This window comes from Capsicum annuum, chromosome 11 (genome assembly GCF_002878395.1).
Source record: "Capsicum annuum cultivar UCD-10X-F1 chromosome 11, UCD10Xv1.1, whole genome shotgun sequence".
Classification (NCBI taxonomy): domain Eukaryota; kingdom Viridiplantae; phylum Streptophyta; class Magnoliopsida; order Solanales; family Solanaceae; genus Capsicum; species Capsicum annuum.
This window is the reverse complement of record NC_061121.1, coordinates 208,275,036-208,302,111: the sequence shown is the minus strand read 5'-3', so window position 1 is coordinate 208,302,111 and position 27,076 is coordinate 208,275,036. Positions and strand designations below refer to the sequence as shown.

General features: G+C 33.1%; 1 protein-coding gene and 1 long non-coding RNA gene across 14 annotated transcripts in view; both read left to right on the top strand.

Annotated features, from left to right (window-relative positions):
- Positions 1 to 3,927, top strand: part of LOC107848426 — a 6,332-nt gene extending 2,405 nt beyond the window's left edge. The window contains exons 2-9 of one of the 13 annotated variants that reach the window (XR_007047377.1): positions 1,117 to 1,160; positions 1,395 to 1,558; positions 2,421 to 2,499; positions 2,614 to 2,722; positions 2,795 to 2,876; positions 2,956 to 3,073; positions 3,153 to 3,310; positions 3,735 to 3,927. Coding sequence is in view for 8 of the 13 variants with exons in the window: in XM_047399731.1 (XP_047255687.1) it covers positions 1,466 to 1,558; positions 3,153 to 3,310; positions 3,735 to 3,741 (258 nt within the window). In the remaining 5 variants the exon portion in view is untranslated. Of the gene's footprint in view, positions 1 to 383; positions 1,559 to 2,420; positions 2,500 to 2,613; positions 2,723 to 2,794; positions 2,877 to 2,955; positions 3,074 to 3,152; positions 3,311 to 3,734 lie in introns of those variants that run through there. The other 12 variants (XR_007047378.1, XR_007047379.1, XR_007047380.1 and 9 more) reach the window with 12 other exon arrangements.
- A 19,992-nt stretch (positions 3,928 to 23,919) lies between these two features.
- LOC124888700 lies at positions 23,920 to 24,811 on the top strand. Its single transcript, XR_007047376.1, has 2 exons — positions 23,920 to 24,290; positions 24,415 to 24,811. It is a non-coding gene; the product is annotated as an uncharacterized LOC124888700 (long non-coding RNA).
- Positions 24,812 to 27,076: the final 2,265 nt, after the last annotated feature.

The window sequence follows — 27,076 nt, the reverse complement described above, 5'->3', positions numbered from 1 at the left end:
TATATATATATATATATATGGGTGAATTAAAAGAAATACTTTATGTAAGGTGGGTCAATGAAAACAGATAATTGGAGATAATGATGGAATAAGAATTTTGAATATTAGATTTGAATTTTTGATAAATTATTATATATTACTAATAAGTTTTTAACGTAAATATAAAATTTATGTCAAAATTATTAAGTATTTAACTTTTATTAAAATTTATAATTAAAATACTAGTATATCTATATCTATAATCTATTAAAAGCCTGAAGACCCTTAGAAAAATGATTTAAACTTTTTACCCTTTATTAAAATACTCTGCTTTAAATAAAATTGTCTTTTTTTTCTCTACAATTAAATATAATAATTATTTTCTACAATTAAATTATTCAATTTTGTCCAAATTTGTAACAACCGTCTTTTCCCCCTTTCCTACCATTAAATATAGTAATTATTTTCTACAATTAAATTATTCAATTTTATCTAAATTTGTGATGGATCGTCTTTTTTCCAAGCTATCTTATCCAAATTTGTAATTATCATCTATTCCTTTTTTCCTACCATTAAATATAGTGATTATTTTTTACAATTAAATTATTCAATTTTGTCCAAATTTGTGACGGAACTTCCTTTTTCAATTCCAAACAATCGTCATTTTCCAAGCCAAAAAATTTTGCTTGGCCAAAACTGTCGCCTTTACCAACTTTTTGCCATAATTATTATTGCCTTTGCCAACTTTTTACCATAAATAAATAATATTTTATCATTTTCATCTATTTAGACGCTGTAATTTTTTATTATTCGTTTTTCATTGTTTCCATTTCAGCAACTGCTACAACAATTTTATTTTCAGATTTTTGGCGTCACAACATCTCCCTTTTTTCATTGTTAATTTAAAGATAATGCTACTTGCTATGCCAACTCAAATTAATTTGAAGACAATATTACTTGCTATGCCAGCTTTAATTACTTAGCTTAACTTAGCTTGAGGTGTGCATTAATCTACGTAGATCGAAGTGTTCATTAGTCTGTGGTTCATTAATCTATTTAACTCTTAGTCTGTTTGTTGAATATGTTTTAATTTCTATTGCTCATAACTAATTCTTCTTCAATCCACCTACAAACAAGATTCACATATTCAGGTATAATACAAACAAGATTCACATATTCAGGTATAACTCATTCCATCTCACAAATTCTGTTGTTGTCTTAATATTTTCTGCTATTTGAATATATTTTAATTTTTGTTGCTCATAACTAACCTTCTTTATTTATCCACCTACCAACAAGATTCACGTATTCATGTATAATTCTTTTCATCTCACAATTTTACCTCTAAAAAGTTTACCTCTATTATCATACTATACGTTTTTGTTGTCCTAACCTTCACGAATGATTTCTTAAAGATTGTCTTACGATAGATTCTATCACCGAAGTTGTGGGAATCAACACGTTGAAGCCAAACGAGTGTATCTAAATGATCAAAGTCTTGGTCATCGAAAGCGGGCCAACGAAATCGTTTAAGAATGAAGATGGCTTCCAAAAAACGGCGATATTAATTGACGAGGAGGTAATGTTAAATTATTTTTCATAGATCGTAGAAAATAAGGAAAAATAGCAACTAAAAATGGTACGATATACAAAGTAAAGAAAAAAATGGGTAAATGTAAGATCAGAGAATACGATGACAAAAGGGTTACTAATAATATGCAATTTTAGTACATGTATTATAATTTTTCATATTTACTTCTCTGTTGCAACAATAATATCTGCATATAGGTAATCGTTAGAGAGTTGTAAGGCTAAAATTTGTTTTAAAAGTTGGCCAAAAAAATATTCTTACCTTGAAGTTGTTCTATCTGCATGAGTGCACTATTTTGTGCATGAACCCAACAAATGTTAAAACTCTGGGACCCATTTTTTATATTTACTTCTCCGTTGCAACAGTGCTATCTGCATATAGGTTATTGTAAGAGAGATGTTGAATAAGAACTATTGTCTTCAAATTACAAAATTATTATTCTTTTTTACCTTTCATGTGCTTTAATCATTAAATTATATTTTTTTTTAGGGTACAAAAATTAATGGTACACTTATTAATGAAGATATTGAAACATTTGGACATTCATTATAGCAATCCAAAATTTGCTATATCATAAACGATCACATTAATAGAGCCAATTCTAATTTTCAATCTGTCAACAAGGAGATTGAAATTGTATTCTTAAAGCCTACTATAGTTCAAGAATGTCACAGTCCCTTTTCTACACTTCCTTTTTCGAACAATTTCGTTTCGTTTGATGATGAAAGATTACATATCAAGGAAACAATTTTAGGTAATTTCTTTAGCTTTCATAAACTAATAACATTCCCTGTAAATTCAATATTTTACTATTATGTATCTAACCATGGATACTTGATAATCTTTGCAGATATATTTGACATCTTCATAAGTTCTATACTCTTCACAAAAGGCGCAACTCGAATAGAGATGTAACTTATGAATGAGGAGTAAGTTGAACTTAGTTTTTTAAAAAAATTCATGAAAGGGAAGTCTTGGTTTAATACATCAAATGCCTTATCAATTTAATAGTTTAATTTTATTTTTATAATTTAAAAATAAAGGTGTGATCGAAAAATTATTACATTATGGTGCAAATTGTCAATAGAAGATGCGCTTCTACGGAAAATTCTGTCGGAGCATTTTGTGATTTAAGGACTAAACTATATCAAGGTACTATTTTAGCAGTTATGGTGTTTACAGTAAATTCTCTCTTTTTCTTACGCCTAACATTTTACGTTGTAGAAAATTTTGGACTATCTTCTACCTATATCAGTAGTATGTGGATAGACTCCACATTTGAAAAAGCAACATCTCTCCTACAATGGTAATATGTGTTTTCATATTCATGTAAACAAATGATACTAAACTATTGTTATTATAATATACTGACTAGAAACGCACAGGTCTATTTCTCAGAAAAAAACTCACAAAGATATTACTCTACTACCAAGTAAATAAATTAAAAGGGCAAAAGAAATGACAATTGGTGAAATTGTAGATCGTTTGTCCTGTGATAAAGAGGTACTATCTCCAATTATGACAAGAAAATGTTTCGTTGTTACCTTAATATGAAACCTAAGTTTTCTTTATTTTTTTGTAGGTTGAATATGGCAAGTTTACTGCAGCTATTGTAGCTACAGCGAATGTTAATGACCTCTACTATGATGCTTGCACTAATTGCTATAAAAAAGTTAACATCAACGATAATATTGCAAAATGTCCTGACTTCCCCACGGGAAAAATTACTTACGAGGACAGGTAACACATATAACAACTACAAAATTACTTTTCAGTCAAATTTAAAAAATGATATGAATATCTATTTTTTGATCACTTCGCAAATTTCTTCTAAAATTTGATGTCTTAGCTGGGAATGAATATTGTTCTGTTACATTATTTGAGGCGGCAAAATACTTGATTGGTTGCGATGTTACAACGTATAGACAATCAATTTTGAAAAAGGTCATATTAAACTATCCTTTAACACTTACCAAGTATTAAAATTATTTACTGTATTTTGAATTCAGCAGATTATCCTTAGCTAGCTAATACATCCTTTTTAATGATACAGAAAGAGGAATCCTCATTTATAAAGAGATATTAGCTAAGATACAAATACATATGATTACCTGTACTTTCAATTATGTAATATCAGACTAACTTCAAATATTTATTTTTGCAGGTTCTGAAAATACACAGTTACTTTAGATTCAATTACTGCCCAAGACATTGCATTTGTTCAATTATTTACTTTTAGTTCTTGACATATGTATCTTGGCCTAAAACACATAGGTTTGTCTATGTAGACAATGCATATTAATTTTATGCACATAAAACAAACATGTTAATAAAGTTGGCACTCACTTTCTGATCTACATTACGGTAATGTACAGAGGTACAAAACTTATCAGAGGTACAAAACTTATGGTACTCAACTTTTGCACCTTTAATGTCTTCAGTTTTCTTGACAAGTGTTTTAAAAACCTGCAAAGTAGTCGAGCAAGTTAAGTAAACAACGTTGATTATAGTACATGCAGTGAAGTCCCCACGGATGATTTTATGGATCATAATGTTTGTCTGTGAATCAACAGAGGCAGTTACCTCATCCATAAAGAGAAGCATGCTACGTTTTAGCATTACTCTTCCCAAGCAAAGAAGCTATCTCTGTCGACACTCCAATTATCTCCAGTATTAACAACTATGCACCAATAACAGTATTCACTTTAAAATATGTAACATCTCTAGATAATCATCTTACTTGGACATGAAAGTTTGATTTACCTAATTGGACATAAAAGCACGGTCAAGGTCATCAACAATAGGAGAGAGTAATCTAAGAAAATCACTATCTGTTTATTCCTTGCTTGCCTCATAATTTGCTGAAAGCAGTTGACAGCTAATGGATACTTGAACTGGAAAAAGAAAGTAAGAACCTTGGTGAAAAAGAAAATAAATTGACAAGTTTGCATTTGGTAAAAGTTGCCTCAAGCCAACCATTGAATCGAACATCATCAGACAATTCCAAGCCCCTTCCCACTTTCGTTTTTCATTGGCTTCACATTTTCCCTTAACTAAAGATAAGAAGAATAAAAAGAGGAGGAGTAAGGAGTGTAGACCGAGAATTAAGTGGGGCGGTTTGACGCCAGTGAATGCGTGGGAGATAGGGGAGAGGTTGGCGGGAAAGGGGGTGTGGGACTGTAGGGGGGACGTGGATAATATGTGGGACAGGGCGGCAGCGTGCATCAGGGAAAATGCAAGGGAGGTGTTGGGTGTTTCTAGGGGCCGGGCCGGACATCATCGGGGGGATTGGTGGTGGAATGAAGAGGTGGGGAAGAAAGTGGAGACCAAGAAAGAGTCGTATGCTAAGTTGGTGGAAAGTAAGGACGAAGAAGAGAAGCGGGTAAACAGGAAAGAGTACAAGCTAGCAAGGAAGGAGGCGAAGTCAGCGGTCACGGCAGCTAAGACGGCTGCTTTTGAGAGCTTGTATGCAGGGTTACAGGGGAAAGGAGGGGAGAAAAAGTTGTTCCGACTCGCTAAGGCTAGGGAGAGGAAGGGTCGTGACCTCGATCAGGTGCGGTGCATTAAGGGGGAGGACGGTAGAGTGTTGGTGGAGGACGGCCACATAAAGAAGAGATGGCAGTCGTACTTTCATAGGCTCTTGAATGACGAGGGGGACAGAGCTATTGTGTTAGGGGAACTGGAGCACTCAGGGGAGTGTCGGGATTTTAGCTATTGTAGACGTTTTAAGGTAGACGAGGTTAGACAGGCAGTCCGCAGGATGCGAAGGGGTAGGGCGACGGGGCCGGATGAGATACCGGTGGAGTTTTGGAAGTTCGTTGGAGAGACTGGTGTAAGGTGGTTGACTGCATTGTTCAATGAAATTTTCAGGACAGCAAAGATGCCCGAGGCGTGGAGGTGGAGTACCATGATCCCCCTCTATAAGAATAAGGGGGACATTCAGTGTTGCAATAACTATAGGGGGATTAAGTTACTGAGTCACTCTATGAAGATCTGGGAGAGAGTGGTCGAGGTGAGGCTGAGACGGATAGTGTCTATCTCGGAAAACCAGTTCGGATTTATGCCCGGCCGCTCGACGACGGAGGCAATTCACCTGGTACGGCGGTTGGTGGAGCAATATAGGGAAAGGAAGAAGGATTTGCACATGGTGTTCATCGACCTAGAAAAGGCGTACGACAAAGTCCCCAGGGAGGTGCTTTGGAGATGCTTGGAGGTGAGTGGAGTACCGCAGGCATATAGCAGAGTAATTAAGGATATGTATGAGGGAGCGAAAACCCAGGTGAGGACGGCGGGAGGAGACTCAGAGCATTTCACTGTCCTGACAGGATTGCATCAGGGATCTACTCTTAGTCCCTTTTTGTTTGCGCTAGTAATGGATGTGTTAACGCGGCGTATCCAAGGGGAGGTGCCGTGGTGTATGCTTTTTGCAGACGATGTAGTCCTGATAGATGAGACGCGAGGGGGTGTGAACAACAAATTAGAGCTGTGGAGGCAAACTCTGGAGTCTAAAGGGTTCAGGGTGAGCAGAACCAAGACAGAGTATGTGGAATGTAAGTTTAATGACGTAAGGCGAGAGAATGAGGTAGTGGTGAGGCTAGAAGCGCAGGAGGTAAAGAAAAGGGATAAGTTCAAGTACCTCGGGTCCGTGATCCAGAGTAACGGTGAGATTGACGAGGATGTCTCGCACCGTATCGGGGCGGGATGGATGAAGTGGAAACTTGCATCGGGGGTGCTGTGTGATAAGAAGGTGCCGCCCAAGCTCAAAGGTAAATTCTATAGGGTGGTAGTCCGTCCGGCCTTGCTGTATGGAGCGGAGTGTTGGCCAGTTAAGAACTCCCACACCCAAAGAATGAAGGTGGCAGAAATGCGGATGTTGCGCTGGATGTGTGGACTGACCCGAAGGGATAGAGCTCGGAATGAGACTATCCGGGAGAAGGTTGGTGTGACTTCAGTGGAGTGTAAGATGCGGGAAGCACGATTGAGATGGTTCGGACACGTGAAGAGGAGGGGCATGGATGCCCCGGTCCGTAGGTGTGAGAGGCTAGCGTTGGATGGTTTTAGACGGGGTAGGGGTAGACCGAAGAAGTACTGGGGTGAGGTGATTAGGCGGGACATGGAACAGTTACAGTTTACCGAGGACATGACCCTAGATAGGAAGGTCTGGAAGACGCGAATTACGGCAGAGGATTAGGGCCTGTTCGGGTCGCTAATGTAGGGAGGTAATTGGTGGGGGTGTATTCCTGGTATGATTCCGTATTCAATGTTCTGTTCCGTGTTCCGTGTTCTATGTTTGTTACGAATCTGTGTGCTTTCCTCTGCTTTATATTCCTGCATTCCTGCTTTACTCTGTTTTATATTCCTTATGGCTGCAGTATCTATGTTATGTCATCTGCTTCTGTGCTGTACTATGTGTTTGTTTGATATCTCGTAACTTGAGCCGGGGGTCTTTCGGAAACAGCCTTTCTACTTCATCAGAGGTAGAGGTATGGACTGCGTACATCTTACCCCCCCCAGACCCCACAAAGTGGGAATACACTGGGTTTGTTGTTGTTGTTGAATTATCCTTGTATCATCATCGCCCATCCGACTTCAAAATACCTACAAAATCAATATAAAACAAATCAAATATTATCAGTATAATTTTCTGACTAAAAGACGAACAAACAATACAAACTCTAATAATGTTTTTATGGGAAACAACAACCATCACAATGTTGTTCTGTTTTAAACTTGAATGGTTTGAACCACTAAGACAAAAAGCCTAGGAAGATAGTATGCTTTCAAATGCACTATATTTGGCACAGTTTAACAGGAACTTAACAGGTCTCATGCTACTAAGTTTTCAAAAGACTAGCTCACCTGCAGTTTGTGCAAAATACAAAGCTTAAAGCAACTGAAATAGGCAAATTATTTCAGCTTTCTGCTATAGATCTTAAACCAGGATAAACGACAAAGCATGACCGGTCTTGTCCAGTTGCAACTCTTCTCGTCAGTACCTGCTTAAGACTTTCTTATCATTAATGAGCTAATCTCTTATTCAATTGAAAAGAGCACCGAATGCTCGAGTAATAGCTGCAAATTTCTCGTTCTCCCTACCTAAAAAGAAACCCCTACACGCACTAGGTCACTCTCACTGCATTCCGTTGAGTATAAGCAAGTCTGCCGCTCCTGGACAAATAGCTAATAAATTCAAACATCTGTCTGATAACAACTTTCAGATATACATTAGGAAGAAGTACAATAAATCCCTCACCAAATCAGCAAATAAATGTAAAACAAAGATGGCCTCTCTTCTTTTGCTTTGGTAACTTCTGTTTTGCTAGATTTTTTATCTACCTAAGGTCATCCTGTGAGAGATTTGCCCAAGGACCCACTAGAGAATCAAACTTCTCCTTGGTTAAGACAGCGCATACCACATCGCCCCCAACAATGACACTTAATAGCCGATTGTTCATGAAAATTATTTATATTTTTTCGTAAAATTATTTCACTTTAATGAAAAAAGTGAAAACAAATGCATTTGGCCATGAAAATTTTAAATACAATTCCGAAAACTTCTTTCACAAAATTTTAAAAACAACTTTAATTTATATTCATGGTTAAGCACAACTCCTACTCCAACTTTAATTTCAACTCCAACTCCAACTCTAACTCTGAAAAATTATGATTTTCATGGCCAAACGGGGTTTAAAGAGGCAATGTGTTCCCCAAGAAGTGTCCATTCCTCAAAGTAGCTCCCTACACTCTTTTCAACGGTAATGCATTTTTAATTCTGTATATCATCCTGTTTTTGGTTTTCACAAATAAGAATTGATGCATTGTCACGTTTTACTAGATCCATGTCAAAAGTAATTTTTACTACCCCTTTCTAGATAATGTATAGGCTCAAAGGTTCCTGTTTCTGCAAACATCCAAAGCAAGTGTAAGAGAAAGTTACAAGCATAAGGCATTTATCATAAAGAATAATTATCATTTTACATGGAGGTAAGTGTGAGCAGCCAAAGGAAGAAGCTTGAAATAGGCACCTCATTTGCTATTGTCCTGTCCATCAGAAAACGAAACTTGTGAAACCATATCTGCAACATGACTTAGTTGTAAAATTGTCAATCTTGATAGAAGATCTACAGAACGCAGAAGCTTCAACGAAGATAAATTAGAAAACTCCGACATAAGAATTCCTCTAAAATCTTCTTCTTTAAGTTCCCACAAAATTTCATTGGTGACAACACGAACAGAAGCTTGGAGTGGTTTGTTATACCTGTAGTGAAACCGAATTCAGCGCAAAACAAAGATAGCAAAAATAATTCTACAGATCATTCAAAGGGTGAGAGATTAATCAAATGTAACTAATAAACCAGTACTAAGGTGTTGCAATATTTCGATCCACACGTTCAACTACACTAAAGTAAGTGAACACCAAAAAAATATTAAATTAACATAAAAATTCAGATGTAGAATATTGCTAAAGTATCTACAAAATAATAAGGAAAAGTTCAACTTAAAAGAGAGCAAGATATTATCTGAAGGAATTAGAAGCGACATGAAAAAATTAACTAATTACCAATAGTTTTGTTAACTAGACATTTTATAGTAGTGGATGTTTAGAAGTAGCGACTGTTTAAACCAACCTTTTTGTCAATGAAAAGCCACCTCTTCAAACTTTTCTTATAACTACTACTGGGAATGGATTCCATTAAGTATGGGTTTCCTACAATCTGAAAAATTGAAAATATTATGCGATGTGATTCTGAAATTAGTTGTATAATATAACATTGACAGAAAATTATTGTACAGTACCTCATCTCCCGAACCACATTGCATTTACACTACAAAACAGAACATTTTGCCTCGCAATTTATTTGAGTCTAACGTGTCTTCCTACCTGAAAAACAAGTTATCTATGTGTTGAAACAATAATATAAGACCTCTTATATGAAAGTTTATCATCACGAAAAAAACAAAGAAAATTAAAAACATTTCATGCTAACAGGCAAACAATAGACTTGAATTCTTACTAAATATATTTTCAGTTGAAGAAAATTCAATGCAGCCTCGACTCAAACAAACAGAACAAAAACTACATCACAACAACACGATAAACAGATGCAAATTAGCTGAAAAAATCATACCCTCTATAAGGAATTTTCATCAAAAATCATAATTATATGAAAAGAAAATACCAAATAAAAATAAGAACAACCATAAACAACTCAAATGAATTCAACCAACAATTGAAAACAAAAAACACCCTAAAAGATGTAGAGAAGATTACTTTTAGTAGGAAATACACATAAAACTCATGCATGACATCTGCTTCGATTCAGAAATTCAAATTCATGTATCTGAGCTGACATGCATACATAAAGACATTCAAAATTGTTAAGATTAATATGCCTAACACAAATTATATCTGAAACTATAGTAATTATCCATCACAACCAAAAAATCATTTTGGAACAACTCTAAATCAACTTGCTTTCACCTTTCCTTCAGCCAAAAGCCCCAAACTAACATGCATCAAGTGTTCAGTTTCTGGTATAACACAAATAATCTCACCTTTTTACATACAAGTATTTAATATTGATGCTTTAACTCACTAAAATCACACCTCTTTCTCTCTAAAATGCAACTTTTCATTGAAGGTAAGAGAAGTAATAAATAAAAATTGAAAATTCACTTTAAACTCAGCAACACATAAAGGATTTGCAGAAATGCTACATTACCTGGTGATTCTGTGTATAAGATGTTGCTTATCCATATTGGGGAATTTGATTTAATTTGCGTGTGAATAATATTCAAGATGAAAGAGCTTTTTGCTTTCCGATAGTAAAGTTATTCGACAGATTTTTAATTGTCTGAATTGTGCTTTCAAAAAAGTAAAGTTATCTCACAGATTTTTTATTGTCTGAATCGGGTTAGGCAAACTTTTGGGCCTAAGGAAATTGCTTTGGGTCACCTTTAAATTTTTTAATTTTGTATTTAAATACTTTAACTAAAAAAATAAATAAATTATTCGGTATCATATGATTATCATCTCATTTTATTTTTATTTATGTGACACAAATATATATATATATATATTACCTTATATATATTACCTTTAATTTTTTTTAATTTTGTATTTAAATACTTTAACCAAAAAAATAAATTATTCGGTATCATATGAATTATGATTATCATCTCATTCTATTTTTATTTATGTGACATATATATTCCTAAAGTTAAAAAAATTTAATGATGTCACATAAATATATATAATTAGTCATCTTTGATTTTTTTTATTTTGTTTGATTTTGTATTTAAATACTTTAACAAAAAAAAAAATATTTGTATTCTAATGATTATATATATATATTTTTATATATATATATATATATATATATATATATATATATATATATATATATATATTTCCTAAAGTTAAAAAGAATTTAACTGTATCACAAAAATATTTATATATTAGTTTGTGTTTGAATATTTTAATTTGACACAAAATCTCAAGAAAAGTAAGTAAAACTTTCAAATTTTATAGTCTTAATTAATTGAAATTATTTAAAATATATTAAATCTTTGTCAGTAATCCAGCAAAACCTCAACGACACTAATACATATATATTTTTGGCCCTTTTGTAGTTGGAAATTTTGAAAATGATTTATACATTAATTGTCATAAATTAAAAATACATAAATATATTAAAATAACCTTAACATTAATAAAGTATAACCTCAAACACGCTAACATATTCACAATGTATTATCATCATCTAAAATATTCTTCATTTTGATTTTGAAAAAAATATGTTAAAGCATGCTTTTCTAATAAAAACAAAATGTTTATAAAATTTTGGAAATAAGATAATAGCTAAATACTATTATGAGAAAAGAAATGGTTCTCTATTACAAACAAAATGTTTATAAAATTTTGAAAATAAGTATAATAGCTAAATACTATTTAGAGATTGATATGATTTATTTCAATTTATACAACAAAATAAAATAGAATGAACTAAAATGAGTAATAATTTTTTGATAAATGCTTTGGGAATGATTTTATATTTTGTTTGGTGTTTTTTATTAATAACAAAATATTCTCTAATATTTTTTCCTATTGTAGGAGAGATATGTCATCTTCTTTTTAATTACATATAAAATTTATGATACACGTGCAACACACGTACACTATTCTAGTATATATAAATGTGTGAAATGAAATCATAGATTTTGAGGGTATTTTAGTCCTTGTATAATGTTATACCAAAGAGAAATAGTCTTGGGATTGTTATCCCACCAATTGGGTGGATAACTTATCCGGGGACTAATTATTAGTCCCGGGATAAGTTATCCCAAATATTTACAACTAAACGTCTAATAAAAAGTTTTATCCCGAGATTATTATTTTATTTCGAAATTATTGACTTGAATACCGAAAACTAAACGGCCCTTAGAGTAAACTATCGATTACTATCATTCTATAATCACTTAGTACGTTATTCTTTCATGTATCACAATAATAGGAGACTTTACGTCCATGAATCGAGTTAGATTGAAGTAATTCACTGTCTTTCTATGATTTCATATGTTGGATCCCCGTGTATTTTCTTCTATTGTATTGCATGCAAAACAGGGTCCCCATTATCATAGAGAATATGTGATAGATATGTCTATATCCTGGAAACATGTCTATAGGGGATTTCAATTATGTTGCCAAATGTTAGATGTTTTCTTTGCCTTTGTTGGTAGTGTTTTTAAACTTAAGTATCTATCCCTCCCTCACAGTTGGTTTTTTTTTTTTTTTTATCATGAACGTGTCAACCAGATCTTTATTCTTGCTTACATCAAATATATTGTATTCTTACATTGTGGTGTATCATTTAAGCGATTCTTAATCTTTTTCTTTCTCTTTTTTTACATATGAACGCGGGAGTTGGAGTTCTGCATTGAAACTTGTTTTAACCCAATATCGGATTAATCACTACTAGGAGCACAGAGCCTCGGTATCCCGCAAAATTAGGAGCCTAAACTCGTAAACGAAACCTAACTTTTCTTATTGTTTTTAGATCTAATTTATCTTTATTGCATTGAGTTTTTTTTAAACTCTTGTTGTCTATGTTGTTGAAGGTAACTTTATTTATTAGTCGGTTTTTTGTTGCTTTTCATGATTTTAACATCCCAACTTTCGCTAATATCACATGACCATTGCCAAATATAAAATATATTTTATCATACTTGAATAATTCTTTCGAAAAATTCATCACCACATTCTAAATAAAATTGGCGGAGCAACCTCCACGTTTCTCCTAAAATTTATAACAATAAAAGGATAAAGAATTTTTCAAAACTAACCCAATAGGAAAACACATTATCAAAATTTAGATTTACTAAAAGAGTTCACCCACCAATTTTAACTTGTTTTCAATAAATAATTCTAACGTCCTACGTTATATTTTCAACGTTATTCGAGTTTTCAGATTTCAAAGGATAAGAAATGCGAGGTCTATATGTTCATCCGCTACCACATAGAAGGTATATTTTCAATATTATTATAGTAATTATTTTCATTATTTTTTTTCATTATTATTTATACCAAAATTATTGTTACTATTTCAATTTTATTATTATTATTATTATTGTTGTTGTTGTTGTTGTTGTTGTTGTTGTTGTTGTTGTTGTTGTTGTCGTCTCAAATTTGTTACAGCTATGCATTATATTATCACATCTATTTCTTACTTAGTTTCAATCAAAATCTATTTGAGTTTCACAAATCAAGTGAAATTTTACATCTTTTTATATTTTCAAATATATTCATATTCACATTTGTCTTAAATAAATTATTTCACACTTTGAAATATTTTTATAAATTTTATTTACATATTCAACTCTATGTGTTTAGAGATAGTAAATTTTCTCCTTTAGATTATCACAACTATAAAAATAAAAGACTATTTTTCCATATTTTAAATATTCATATAATATATATATATACACAATAATTACATTACTTCCTTTTACATAGTAGCGTCATGTTTACTATGCCTAATTTTTCTTCTAAGTAATAATAAAAAAAATAATAAAAGTTTTCTTATCACCGTTTTAAGCAAATAATGAATTAAAAGTTTTTCCTAATATTTTTCTAAACTAAGTGTAAGGACTATCTTCGGATAGGCTCTGAGGGGTGCCTAACACCTTCCCCTCGAGTAACCAAAATCTTTTCTCAGAATCTTTAAATGTTTTCGATAGACCAAAACAGAGTTTTACAATAAAATTGGTTTTTCCTAATTTTTCTAATAAGTTAGGTGGCGACTCTAAAAATGACTTTCAAAACCCAAGAGTCATAAATGCCACCACATGTTGTGTATTGTTTCGACTGGTTCAAAATAGGGCGCGACAAGATGGACTTGGGTGCCAAGACCTTCTAAAAAGCCTTCAAAAAATAAGAGGTAAACTAGGTACCTCTATCTGAAATAATGGTCAAAGGGACCCCATGCAATTTAACCAACTCCCTAAGATAAATATTAGCATAATTTTTTGCTAAATCAGAAGTATTAACTGACAATAAATGAGGTGACTTAGTCATTCGGTTTGTAATAACTCAACTAGAATCATGCTAACGATGAGTATGAGGCAATCCTATGACAAAGTACATATTCACCGCTTCCCCACTTCCAAGTGGGGATACTGAATTCCTAAAGCGTACTACTAGGTGTTTGGTTCTCAACCTTAACCTGCTGGCAATTTGAACACTTAGCCACGAATTTTGCAATATCCTTATTCATATCATGCCACCAATAGAATTCCCGCAAATCGCAATACATCTTAGTGGCTCCTAGGTGAATAGAATATCGAGAACCGTAGTTGACTGCCAACGTTCGATGTCTCAAATCATCCATATTCGGAACACATAACCTACCTTGACAGTAAAGAACACCATCTCCCCCTTGGAGAAAATATCAACCTTCTAATTTCGAACTGCCTCCTTCAACTTAAGCAAAATATGATCTCTATCTTGCTATTCCTTCACTTCGACAAATAAAGAAGATTCTGAACCATTTTGAACACAGAAACTACCTTTGACCGAATAAAAAAAACTGAACTCCCAATGTAGCAAGCTGATGAATCTTGCAAACCAACTCTTTCTTTTTATCCTCAATGCGAGCAACATTTTCCATAGATAATCTACTAAGGGCGTCGGCCATACATTAGCCTTACACTTAATCATAGTCTTTCAATAATTCTTACCACCTTATATGATGAAGATTTAGATCATTTTAAATGAACACATACTGAAGGCTCTTGTGATTAGTGAACACATCAACATAAATCCTATAAAGATAATGCCTCCAAATCTGTAAGGAAAAAACGACCATTGATAGCTCAAGATCATGAGTCTGGTAGTTCTTCTCATAGGGTTTGCATTGTCTAGAGGCATATGCTATAACCTTGTCCTGCTGCATCAATGCATATCCAAGTCCAACCTTGGAAGCATCACTGTAAACTATAAAACCATATGAACCCTCTGGTAGATTCAAAACTAGGGCAGAGGTGAGCCGAGTTTTCAACTCTTGAAAACTCTTCTCACAAGAATCAGACCACTGAAATTTGACTTTCTTCTGAGTCCGTATGAACATGGGAGAACCAATAAAGGAAAATCCTTCTACAAACCATCTGTAGTAACTAGCCATACCTAAGAAATTCCTAGTTTTTGATAGAGAGATAGGTTTAGGCCAGTTTCTTACTACTTTAATCTTTTAAGGATCAACTCGAATGCCTTCACCAGAAATGACATGACCAAGAAAAGCTACTGATTTTAAACAAAATAAACACTTGCTGAACTTAGCAAATAACTGATGATCTTTGAGAGTTTGCAAGACAATTCTCTAATGGTCTACATGGTCACCCTCACTATGGGAGTAGACAAGGATGTCATCTATGAAGACTACAATGAACATATCTAAGTACTGCTTGAACACTCTGTTCATCAAGTCCATAAAAACTGTAGGGGAATTCATTAGTCCAAAAGACATAACTATAAATTTAAAGTAACCATACCCAGTTTGAAAAGCTGTCTTTAGGATGTTACATTCTTGGACTCTGAGTTGATGATCATCGAATCTAAGAAATATCTTAGAGAAATAATTAACACCCTAAATTTGGTCGAACAAGTCATCAATCCTAGGAATAGGATACTTATTTTTACTATGATTTTGTTCAACTAATGGTAGTCGATGCGCATTCTGAGAAAACTATTTTTTTTGTGCATGAAAAGGACTGGAGTACCCTATAGAGAGACACTAGCCCGATGAAACCCCTGTCTAAGACATCTTTCAACTGTTTTTTTAATTCTTTAAGTTCGATTGAAGCCATTTTATAAGGTGAAGTTAAAATAGGATGGATATTTGGAAGGAGATCTATTTCGAAGTTAATTTCTTGCTGGGGAGAAACTTTGGGTAGATTTTTAGAGAACACTTTTGGAAACTCATTTACTACTAGAACTGACTTAAGACTCAAGATTTTGAACCTTGAGTCCTCGACTCAAATGAGATGATATATGCACCTTCTGGAAATTATTTTCCTTGGCTTAAGGAAGGAGTCAAATCGACCTATAGGCACTGAGGTACTAGCCTTACATTTTATGACTGGCTCATTTGGGGACTGAAATTGGATTACTCTATTTCTACAGTCAACTAAGACATAGCAAGAGTGGAGCCAATCCATGCCAAACATGACATAAAAATTGGTCATGTCTAACTCCACAAGATCAACTGAAGTGACTTTCTATGATACTGTGTGGGGAAATTTTTGTACACCCATCGGGATATGATAGAACTATCAACTGGAGTAGATACTGAGAAGGGATTTGCTAAGATCTCAGGACTAATACCAAAATCAACCGCTATATAGGGAGTCACGAAAGAAAGTGTGGATCCGAGATTTAATAATTCATACATATAAACATGAAAAACTTATAATATACCAGTAATTACACCAGGAGAGTCCTCTTAATCCCATCGAGTCTGAAAGACATGTAACCTATTGTGTCACTTTCTACTGGTTGTACTAGAAGTGGCACCCTATTGAGTGAGGCAATCTGCTGGAACTGATGAGGAGTTAGCCTGACGCTACTCACAAAGATTCTTACCCCTATGAGTAGTCACTGGGCAATTTCTAATTCTTTGGCCTGACTTGTCACACCCAAAACAAGCATCACTACCAGCCAAGCACTCCCTCTTATGGTTCCTACCATATTTCTTGCAGATTGGGTTGGTGCAATAAAACACACTAGATTCTGGACCTTGAATTTTCCTAAGCTTTGAGTTCATAGTCCTAGTAATGATTTATCATACAAGTTGTATGGTCTTGCTACGGGTCAGGTGACCCAAATTGTAAGGTGTCCAGTAAATAATGGTTGGGTTTTTATTGTGGTTACGAGTTGGATGGTATGAGTTGTTAAGTGGTGTGAGGATTCGTTAGGATGATTCTTCATCAAATTAGAAACTTAGTAACTTGACTTGGCTCTGAGTATGAGTGGCTTACTAAGAGCCATGAAGATAGGATATGAGTGGTAGGGTTGAGTCGTATGTTGTCTAGTGTCCAATCCCTTGAGTTTTGTCTTAGATACGACTAAGCCATATGAGTCTTATGGTATGGTCACGATTGGGTTCATGGAGTCGTATGGTGGAAAGTGTATAGGTGTCCAACTCACTGTCTAGGTGACGACTCAATGGTACGAGTCGTATGTTGTGGTCATGAGTCACGTGGTCGACTCGTAACCACCTGCAGTCTCTTTATATTTTTAAGCTGGGGACATACTGGTCATTTTCTCTTTTAACTCCCTTTGATACCACGACTTAAAACACCTTTGGGGACTTTATTAACACATTATTCCCAATCAAACACTCTTAAAATCTCTCTCAAACTCTTTGTTCAAGCAAAAGGCTAGGGTTTCATCAAGCTAATCAATTAGGGATTTCAAGAGTGATTCTCTGCGTACTTTATGGTGTCTAAGGCATATTGCTACCCTCTCATTCTTATTTTACAAAAAACATGCATTTTAGTATATGATTTACATTATATTGTTATGGTTTTGAAATAAAGATTGGGGATTTGGATGTTCATGGTTGAATAATGTTTGTCATGGTTTAATTATGTTTTCTTTTATGATTTTAGTGTGATTTTGACATTGTGGGATGAATGGTAATAGTAATTGGATTTTGGGGTATTATGGATTCCCCAAATTACTTGATTATGGTTTTGAAGCTTATGTGCCCTCAACTTATTTGTTAAAATGCCAATGAATATGACTTTGTCATATAGTTTGACTATTCTTGGAATCCTTGCATTGTATAAATGGAAATGGAACCTGAGTGGTTTTGGTTTGATTTTAAATGAATTTGGAAAGGCCTTGGTGGCCATGGTCTTGGTTTAATTGAAAACGGTGGAGTCTAACTTTGGTTTAATGGTTTTATATGGAATAATTGGAATAGACTTGCAAGCTCTAATTTTGGTATGATGATACTACCAGTTAATGCCTAAATAAAAGATTCCTTAGTAAATGGTTGTGAATGTGTAATTGATTTTAATATGGGATTGAAGTGGGTTGTGTAGCAAATCCGTGGAAGGTGGAGGTCCCAGGTGGAGTAATACTGGAAACTCATGTTTATTAATGTGAGGTTTGGTCATGGTGATCATGTGCATGATGTCACACTTTATATTTTAGGAGATGTATTAGTCATCTTAGGTTTTCTCCGGTTCATGCAGCTAACAAATATGGGACTTAGAGCCTGGTGCTCTATCACGGGTACCCTATCTGAACTTTGGCACTAGAGCACTAGCAGAATATGGGGCTGGGACTAAAGATTTCTGGAAAAACTGATAACGATTCCCTCCACCTAACCTCGATTAAGAAAAATTGAAACTACTAGTTCTGGCCCTCTTGTTATCCTTCTTCTTCTTTTTGATCTTCTATTCTTCAATCTGTTGAGCATGGACCATCAACCTAGAGATGTCCATCTCCTTAATCAATATGGTTGTCCTACACTCCTTCACCACTTCATCAAAAACTCCCGACATAAACTGACTCATCCGGGCCCTAGAATCAGCTACCATGGTTGGAGCATACCTTGCCAATTGCATAAACTTGAGTGAATATTCCTTAACACTCATACTGCCCTACCTCAAGTTGATGAACTCCTGCACCTTGGACTCTCTCAACTTAAGTGTAAAAAACCTGTCTAGAAATGCAACAACAAACTTATAACACTTACAGGCCCTACATTAGCACCTTATCCTCCTTCCACTACTTAAACCAAGTATGATTCACTCGTTGCAGTTGGTAAGCATCCAAATCAGCACTCTCACTCAAAGTGACACCCATAATGTCAGTCACTTTCTAAGAACTGTCTAAGAACCCGCAGGGATTTTCCTCAGGCTTAGACCCTAAAAAATGCTAGAGATAAATTTTAGCTGTCACTATATTGGCTATTGGGTTGGCTGGGGAAATAACCTTTTATTTGTTCTAAGCAGCCATAGATTGGGACAGTGCTATGAAAGCAACCTTTAATTAAGCATTAGAGACCTGCTCAGTCAGAGGGTCTTCGGGAACAGGCGGTGCTGCTGGCTGGTCCTATTCCTCCTTCTATTAGCCTTTCTAAGAGGCATTTTCTATAAACGGGTAGAGGACGAGTTAGAAGAAGTTTAACAGAGCTTACGCTCCCTCACACGACATGAATAATAAAAAAAGAGTGATTTTTCCTAAAATACCTTTTAGCCTCTTACCCATAAGTATGGTGGGCTTCACAGCTATGAGCAAGACTCTACTAAACGCGACTTTTAGACACCTTAGTACATTTTAAACCTTGTACTCATATACTAAGTTTGTCATGACCCGAGACTAGCCCCTAGTTATGATATGGTGATTAGAGTCACAAGTGACCCCAAGCTAACTCATGGCCTGGAATAGCATTGAAATATTGAAAGTAATATCAAACTACTGGGAGTAATTGAACCAAAAGTAAACTGAAAATAAATGGTAATGGGATCAATTTAAAAACTATCTGCAATACCCCAATAACTGAAAATATGTCTAACTATCTGAAAGCCTTTAAAACATAATGAGTTATTGGGAAAGGTCCCCAACTAACTCCAACTGGTTGAAATAAAATGAACTAATGAAAGAAATGACTGATAACTAGTCCTCAAATGATGAGGACTCACCACGACTGCTGCTGAGTAGTATTGGAACATGCTAAGTGTGATTTGGTTGCTGAACGTCCAAACCTATATTATGAGAAAAAATAGCACAAAAGAAAGTATGCAATTAGTACTTTGAATGTACTGAGCATGCGAGATGGAAAACTAACTAGTATGAGCTGAGGATGAATGCATGAACATGTCAACTGAATGCAAGACCAAGTATAATACTGTATGAATAAAACTGAATAACTGAATATTTAAACAACTGAATAAATGTATATATGGTCATGCATATCAGAACTGAACATAAACTGAAACTGAACTGAGGACTGTGGGAGCTAACAAAAGCTGACATACCCCAATCTGAGCTAATTGAGATACAATGTTAACCCTAGTTGGAAGGGTACTAGAGCTGGAGTAAATCCATTAAATTGATGTCCCAAAGTTAGTCCTCAATTAGCAGGTGACCTCTCATAACCTATGATGGCGTCGTAGTTTTAGAACTTAGGGACTTCTACTAAAGGTCTCAATCCTTAACTGATAGGTGAACCTTTATCCCTACATTTGCTTGGTGCTAAGTACTAATCTTAACTGAAATAACACTAGTACTGATAAATGCTTAACATGATCTGTTACAAATATGCGCTCAACATGATAATATTCTGAATTTAGCAACACAATCTGATCTAAATGAGTTGTAACATGAAAACTGAAATATGCATGAATATCTAAGTATCGGGTGTTGATAACCCACCAGCATTGACTAATACAACTGAATGTGATAATATCAACTAACATTGTAAGGAAATTTCTTAACTTAAACCCCAAAACATAACATCTTATTATGCTAAGGGAATTCATGATTCTAAACATAGAAAGATGCAAGTTTTATGAAAAAACATGTGTTCATGGTTGAATTCAGGCATCACATTAAAATTCTAAGAAAACTCATAATTATCATGGAACCCTAAGCAAAAAGAGTGAATTTAAAATTGAGAGTTAAATCTTTGGAACTCAATGGGTAGAAGGAACCCATTGATGAAATCGCACATACCTAGAGGTGAATTCCTTAAAGAATTTCTTGAAACTTGTGCTTGAACTTAAGGACCACTAGTTGTTATTTGAGAAGAGAAAATCACCCCCTTTTCTTTCTTTGGATTGATTATGTGATTGAGTGGTGAATTTGGGAAAATTTGGGCTTAAATACTACTCTTGAGGAGTCTAAACGATGTAGGTATGGGATTTAAAGAGTGGAAAAAGACTTAAAAGCCCTTTTTAAAATGGGCAAAATTTTTTGGCTACAGTCATCACGACTTGGTTAACTACTTGTTACCATTGATCACGAGTCATGGTCTAAGTCATGACTTGAGGACTTGAGTTTTTGGGTCCTTTTTTTTATGACATCGGCTTTCCTTATAACGACTCGTTATGTCTGATCACGGGTCGTTAGGAGAAGTCATTGTCTAAGAATTAATTTCTAGATTTCTTACTGTTCTGATAACTAGTCCATATAATGACTTGTTATTTCTGATAACGAGTCATGTGCTGGACACGTTACCACTAGGTTGAGTTCTTAGTTACTCACTGTTGTGATAACATATCCCTCTTAATGATTCATTGTCACTGGTAATGAGTTGTAAGGTAGGGTCGTTATCATTGGGCTAAAATCTAGGGGTCCTTACTATTATGACAATGACTCCATATAACGACTCATTATGTTTGGTAATGGGTATTTACTTGAGTCGTTGTCACTACAGCTGACAGACTCTTAGAAAAATTTTCATAACTTCTTGTCACTCTATCGAATTAAGGCGAGACTTGTGACATTGAAAAAATAATTTAATGGCCTATCTTTTGAAGGATCTAGAGCTTGAAAGAAATTGGGATATTACAGTCCATTGTTAGTTCCACCATATCCACTGCTAAATCCACCATCGTTCTTACTAGTTCCACCATAACTATTGTTAGAACCTCCACAACCACTACTAAGACTTCCAAGAGTCATTTTATTGCTCATAAGGGCAGTAGATCCTCTACTACCATCTAAAAGAGTAGAACCACTTATGTTTGCATAATTCAGCCTCTGACTTTTCACATTTATAATCATAACACAAGCTTGGTTAATAGTAGGTAGAGGTGTAGTCATTAGAACTTGACTCTTAATGTGAATATATGATTCATTTAGTCCCATTAGAAACTGCCACAACTTCTGCATCTGAAAATGAGTTGTATTTTTCTTTGATTCAGGACAAGCACATGATGGATGAGGAACTAGAGGTTCTAGCTTATCCCAAAGATCTCCCACTGAAGAAGTGCCTTAAACTAAAGTAACTATCTCTTTGTAAAGATAAAAACTTCTAGAAGCATTCACCTTATCAAATCTTTCCCTGAGGTCTTCCTAAAATTTTTGTGAATCAAAAGCATAAATAACAGTACTCAACAAATTCTTAGACACAGTGTTCATAATCCAAGCTAGAACTACAACATTACATCTATTTTAAAGATTGTGCAAGTTAGAAGGATACTTGTCTTTCCTATATGTTCCTAGTAGGAAACCTAGATTATTTTTTTCAAGCAATACAATACACACAGATTTGCTCCATAAAAAGTAATTTTTTGAACCTAGAAGTTGAGTAGAAATGAGAATAGAACTTTGTGTATCATATGGATGTATGTACACAAGATGATTTGCATCAACTTGTTCAACTTAACCAGATTCATTTCCAGTTAAAACTTTAGCTACAACAACATTTGTTGTAGCTCCAAAAGTCGACATTATGCTTTTGACAGAGAAATTCTCAAGTTTATTTTGCAGAAAAAAATAACTACTGAACAAAGAAATAACTGTTGAATGATTTCTTCTGTGTTGAGTGATCAAAAATAAAATTGAATAGTTGTAAATAACGATCTTTAGTAGTGCAGAGAATCTTTGGAATCTGACTCTGATATCATGTTAAGAAAGCTTCATTAATGAAACTTGAAAAAGAAGAAGAAGGAGGAGGAAGGGAAAAAAGAAACTACTGTTCCATTGAATCACAACTCACAGAGAACAAAGTAGTACAAAATTAATTCTCAAAAAATGTTTAACTACTGCTATTTCTATATATATACACATAACTAACCGACCTTATCATGGCTAGTCAACATAAGTAGCTACCTGGCTAACTGCTTAACAACCTCATGATTAGCTCATTAACCAACTAACTAAATACATCACTTAAATTACTTAATACTTGTAGCATTCTCAGCTCAACAAACTCCGATCACCCTTCAAATTCTCCTCTAAACTTTATAAATAGAGGAAGTGAATAGTAACTCTTCAAACATAAAGAGCTAGACCATCTCCAAACACACTCTATTTTACACTCTAAATATATCAGCTCCAATCCACAACTCTATTTTACACTCTAAAATAGAATTTTCTTCTCTCTTTAATATAATATTATTATTTTTATTTCATTTATATTTTCTTATTTCATAACTTAAATTATATATATATATATGTATATGTATATATATACACACATATACACACATATATATATATATATATATTATATATAATTTTCATTTTAATAATCAATTCAAATAAAAGTAAAATTATTGATGAAATACAATTAAATAAATATTTCATCACAGAAGGAATAGAGCTTTGACATACATTGTCCATTGTCCAAACATTCTGCTAACTCATATATATATATATATATATATATATATATATATATATTTTGATTATCAAGAGTAAGACATATACTTATCAAGAGTAAGATATATACTCGTTTATCGAATTCACCAGCACTTATTGGCTTCATTTTCACTTTTGTAATTATTTTTGGACAAACAAGAAAAACACATGTGAAAGCTTATTTGAAATTATACTCTCTTGATCTATTCAATTTTACTTGTTTAGTGTTCACTATTCTAAAAATAATTTTTTTCTTGTATTTGTCACTTTTGATATATCAATAAAAGATAATTATTATTCTTTTTATATTTTATCCTTACCATTAATTACCTATTCCTCCAATAATTTTTGAAGACCAAATAGTACTAAACAACAATTAGTATGTTCAACGCTCACACTAAAGTCTATTTTATCCAGACAAAGAATTGCTATAAAAAGAACTAGTTAATTATTCAAATTAATTAGCCCACCACCTTAAATCCTCAAATTAGTTAAAAAGTCAAAGTCAACCACCAGGTAAATATATATATTAATTACTGCTATATATTTGGAACTATCTACCAACACTAAAGTTGCCAAATAAACTAACTTTTCTCCAATCCTCTTACAATTTCAGCAGATTAACTTCATTATAAAAGGTCAACAACAACATGTTTGCAAACCACAAATTAGACAAAATGTTCCAAAAAATATCATATGTTATAATTTTTCTTTGTGCAATTCTTGAAGTGCAGAGTCTCGATCACTATCCTCCATGTTCATCTTGTAAATGTATTGGCAATCAATGTGCTGGAAATGGGATGTTTCCTTTATGGGCTAAATTGGAATGGCCTGAATTAACATGTATATATCGACACCTGAATTTTGTCTCTTCTTTTCATATATATCAATTTAGCGTTTAAACATTAATTCTTGAATTTTCACCGTATTTCTAACTTTATTTATTTTAAACAAAAAAAATCTACAGGGAAACATGAGAAAAATGCTGTGGCACAAGTCAAAAAGACCAATCCTTTTGTTACTCCTGTTGTTATTTACAAACAAGTTACAAATATAACAGATAATTGTTGTAATAGAGTTTGGATCCTTGTGGATAAACTAGGAGGTAATGGAATTGTTACAAATATTCCTGCAGTTGGATAAGGAATTGAAAATTCTATAGGATATTTATTTTCATTTTATTAGATCCGTCAAAGGTGTCAAACGCTAGACCCTTGTGATATGATTTTTTTTTAACTTTGCAAATAGTGAAAGCGGTTACTCTTTTGTTTTACCCCATCAAAGAAAAGGAAAAGAATTTTGGCACTTTGATGTTCACTTTGTCAGAGAATTCTTAAGAAAAATTTATTATTAATGCTCTTTTATTGTTTTGTGATTTATATTTCTTTTTTGAGTTCTTCCAAAATTCAAAGATGAGAGAAATCTAATACCTAACTAATAAGAAATTGCAGAACTCGTCCACAAATGTGTATATGTGAATTCTTATTCTACCCTAGACACCGAAATAAAATAAAAAACTATAGGTAAATATTTATGTGTGTCGAATATTTTTATTACATCAAGTTAACTTACTATTATTAAAGGATTTTAATAAGATAAAAATATGTGTTAACTCTTATATCTAGACTAGTCTTAGAATACGCGCGAGTGTATCTCACTTGAATGAATTAGTTTGCGATAACATAATTGATTTCAAATTTGTATTTTTCTTAGTATTGAAAAAAGATAATATTATAATTACACCATAATTAATGTAATAACTTACACATCTAGGAAACCTTCACATAAGACTTTTCATATATTTAGGAGTTTTGCTTCTCACCAAAACTTCTATCCATAACAATTAAAAAAAACCTAAACTTAAAAAAAGAACATAAAATTTATGACTCCTAAGGAAAACTACAATTCTTCACACTTAAACACCAAACATTCTTTAAATTAATTGCTATCTCTGAATCAACTCTAAAGCTGAAAAGTCCTTTGATATGCATCAATGTAGCATAGCATTAATCATAATCAGGAATATAAAAAGTGTCACATTATAAAGCACTTTAAATTTAACATTACTCAATGAATGACAAGATGATATAAATTATTTATTTATTTTTATATATATTTGTAATCATGATGTCTGAATTAAATTGTCCACACCTAGATTAATTTCACAAATCTGCTACTGTCCTCCAAGAATTACTACAAACCTCTTCAATCATTCCCTAAAAATCATAGAATTACTACAAACCTCTTCAATCATTCCCTAAAAATCATAGGTGGAAAACATACAAACGAGGAAATTAAATAAAAAAATAAGAGAGATATAAACGCGCACCTCCGCTTACTGGGATATGGACATATAAATTATCATTTAACATTTGAATATATAGTAGATCATTCGCGTGCCAATATATGCAAGCAAGCACAATTACTTGGAGTAAAATTGTTGAGCAAATTTAGAAGTGCATTTACATAATGTTGATCCTCAATTAATTTAAGCACACTTTTATTGTTTCATCGGATAGGTACTACCTCCCGTTAGGACAAGTAGCGTGTGATTTGCTCATACTAGGTGACAAATTTTAGTTATTTAAATATGAATCTTAAAAATTTCAAGAAAAAATAAAATAAAAACTATAGACATAAACCTAAGCTTTTGTTAAAAGAATAAAAGAATAGAGCAAAATTTGGTAAAAAATTAAAAGAATAGAGCAAAGGCATACCTTTATGGCTAATGATGAATAGTCTCTCTTTTCAAACAAATAGAGCACAATCAACAATTTCAAGAAGCAGCTAATGGAGCGACAACACCATAATCATGCACTAAATACGTTCCTCCCATTATAATTCTCAGTTCATACTTTTAACTTTGTGCTTGCTAAGATAAATCTTTATTTTTCTGGCTATTTGATTCGACGATAACATGCTTCTTTCGTCCAATTCTGTGATATTTTTCAACTGAAAGTAAAACACGAGAAATTATATATTAAAAGAGGAGAATCTATTATCGATGTTGATTATATCGTACATATATAATTATTAAATTATTAACTACAAGAAATTTAAAAAACAACAAAAAAAGTAATGATAATGAATGTAAAAATACGACATGAATCAAAATCAAGAAGACATACAAGGATAAGAAGTCTATATTTTTTTTATCCAAAATGTTACGTAAATATTAGATGTGCAAGTTTTTTTTTAATAGAAGATAAAATTTTAATTAATTTAGAAATGTTAAATATAATGATTTCATACTTGAGTAGAATAAACGTCTTAGTTAATTTCAAATTCTTAAATAATCATTTTATTTATTTCGCACATTATATTAAAATCTTTAAATACAAAACAAGTTAAATTTCAAAGACGTTTAAGACCAGTTGAATAAGTTGTCTTTTATTTGGTATTTTATTACGTGCTAATTATGAAAACTGTTGACCTGCAAAATCATATGAGATTAATATGAAAAATTATTTTAAAATTATTTCCCTTGAATTAAATGTTTATTATTCGTGTTAAGAAGTGCTAATATATTTTTTATTAAGACTCCATACTTATTAGTTACTTTAATATTTCTTATCATATATTTTTCTTAGATAAAAGCATCTAATATTTCTCCCGAACTATGATTAAAT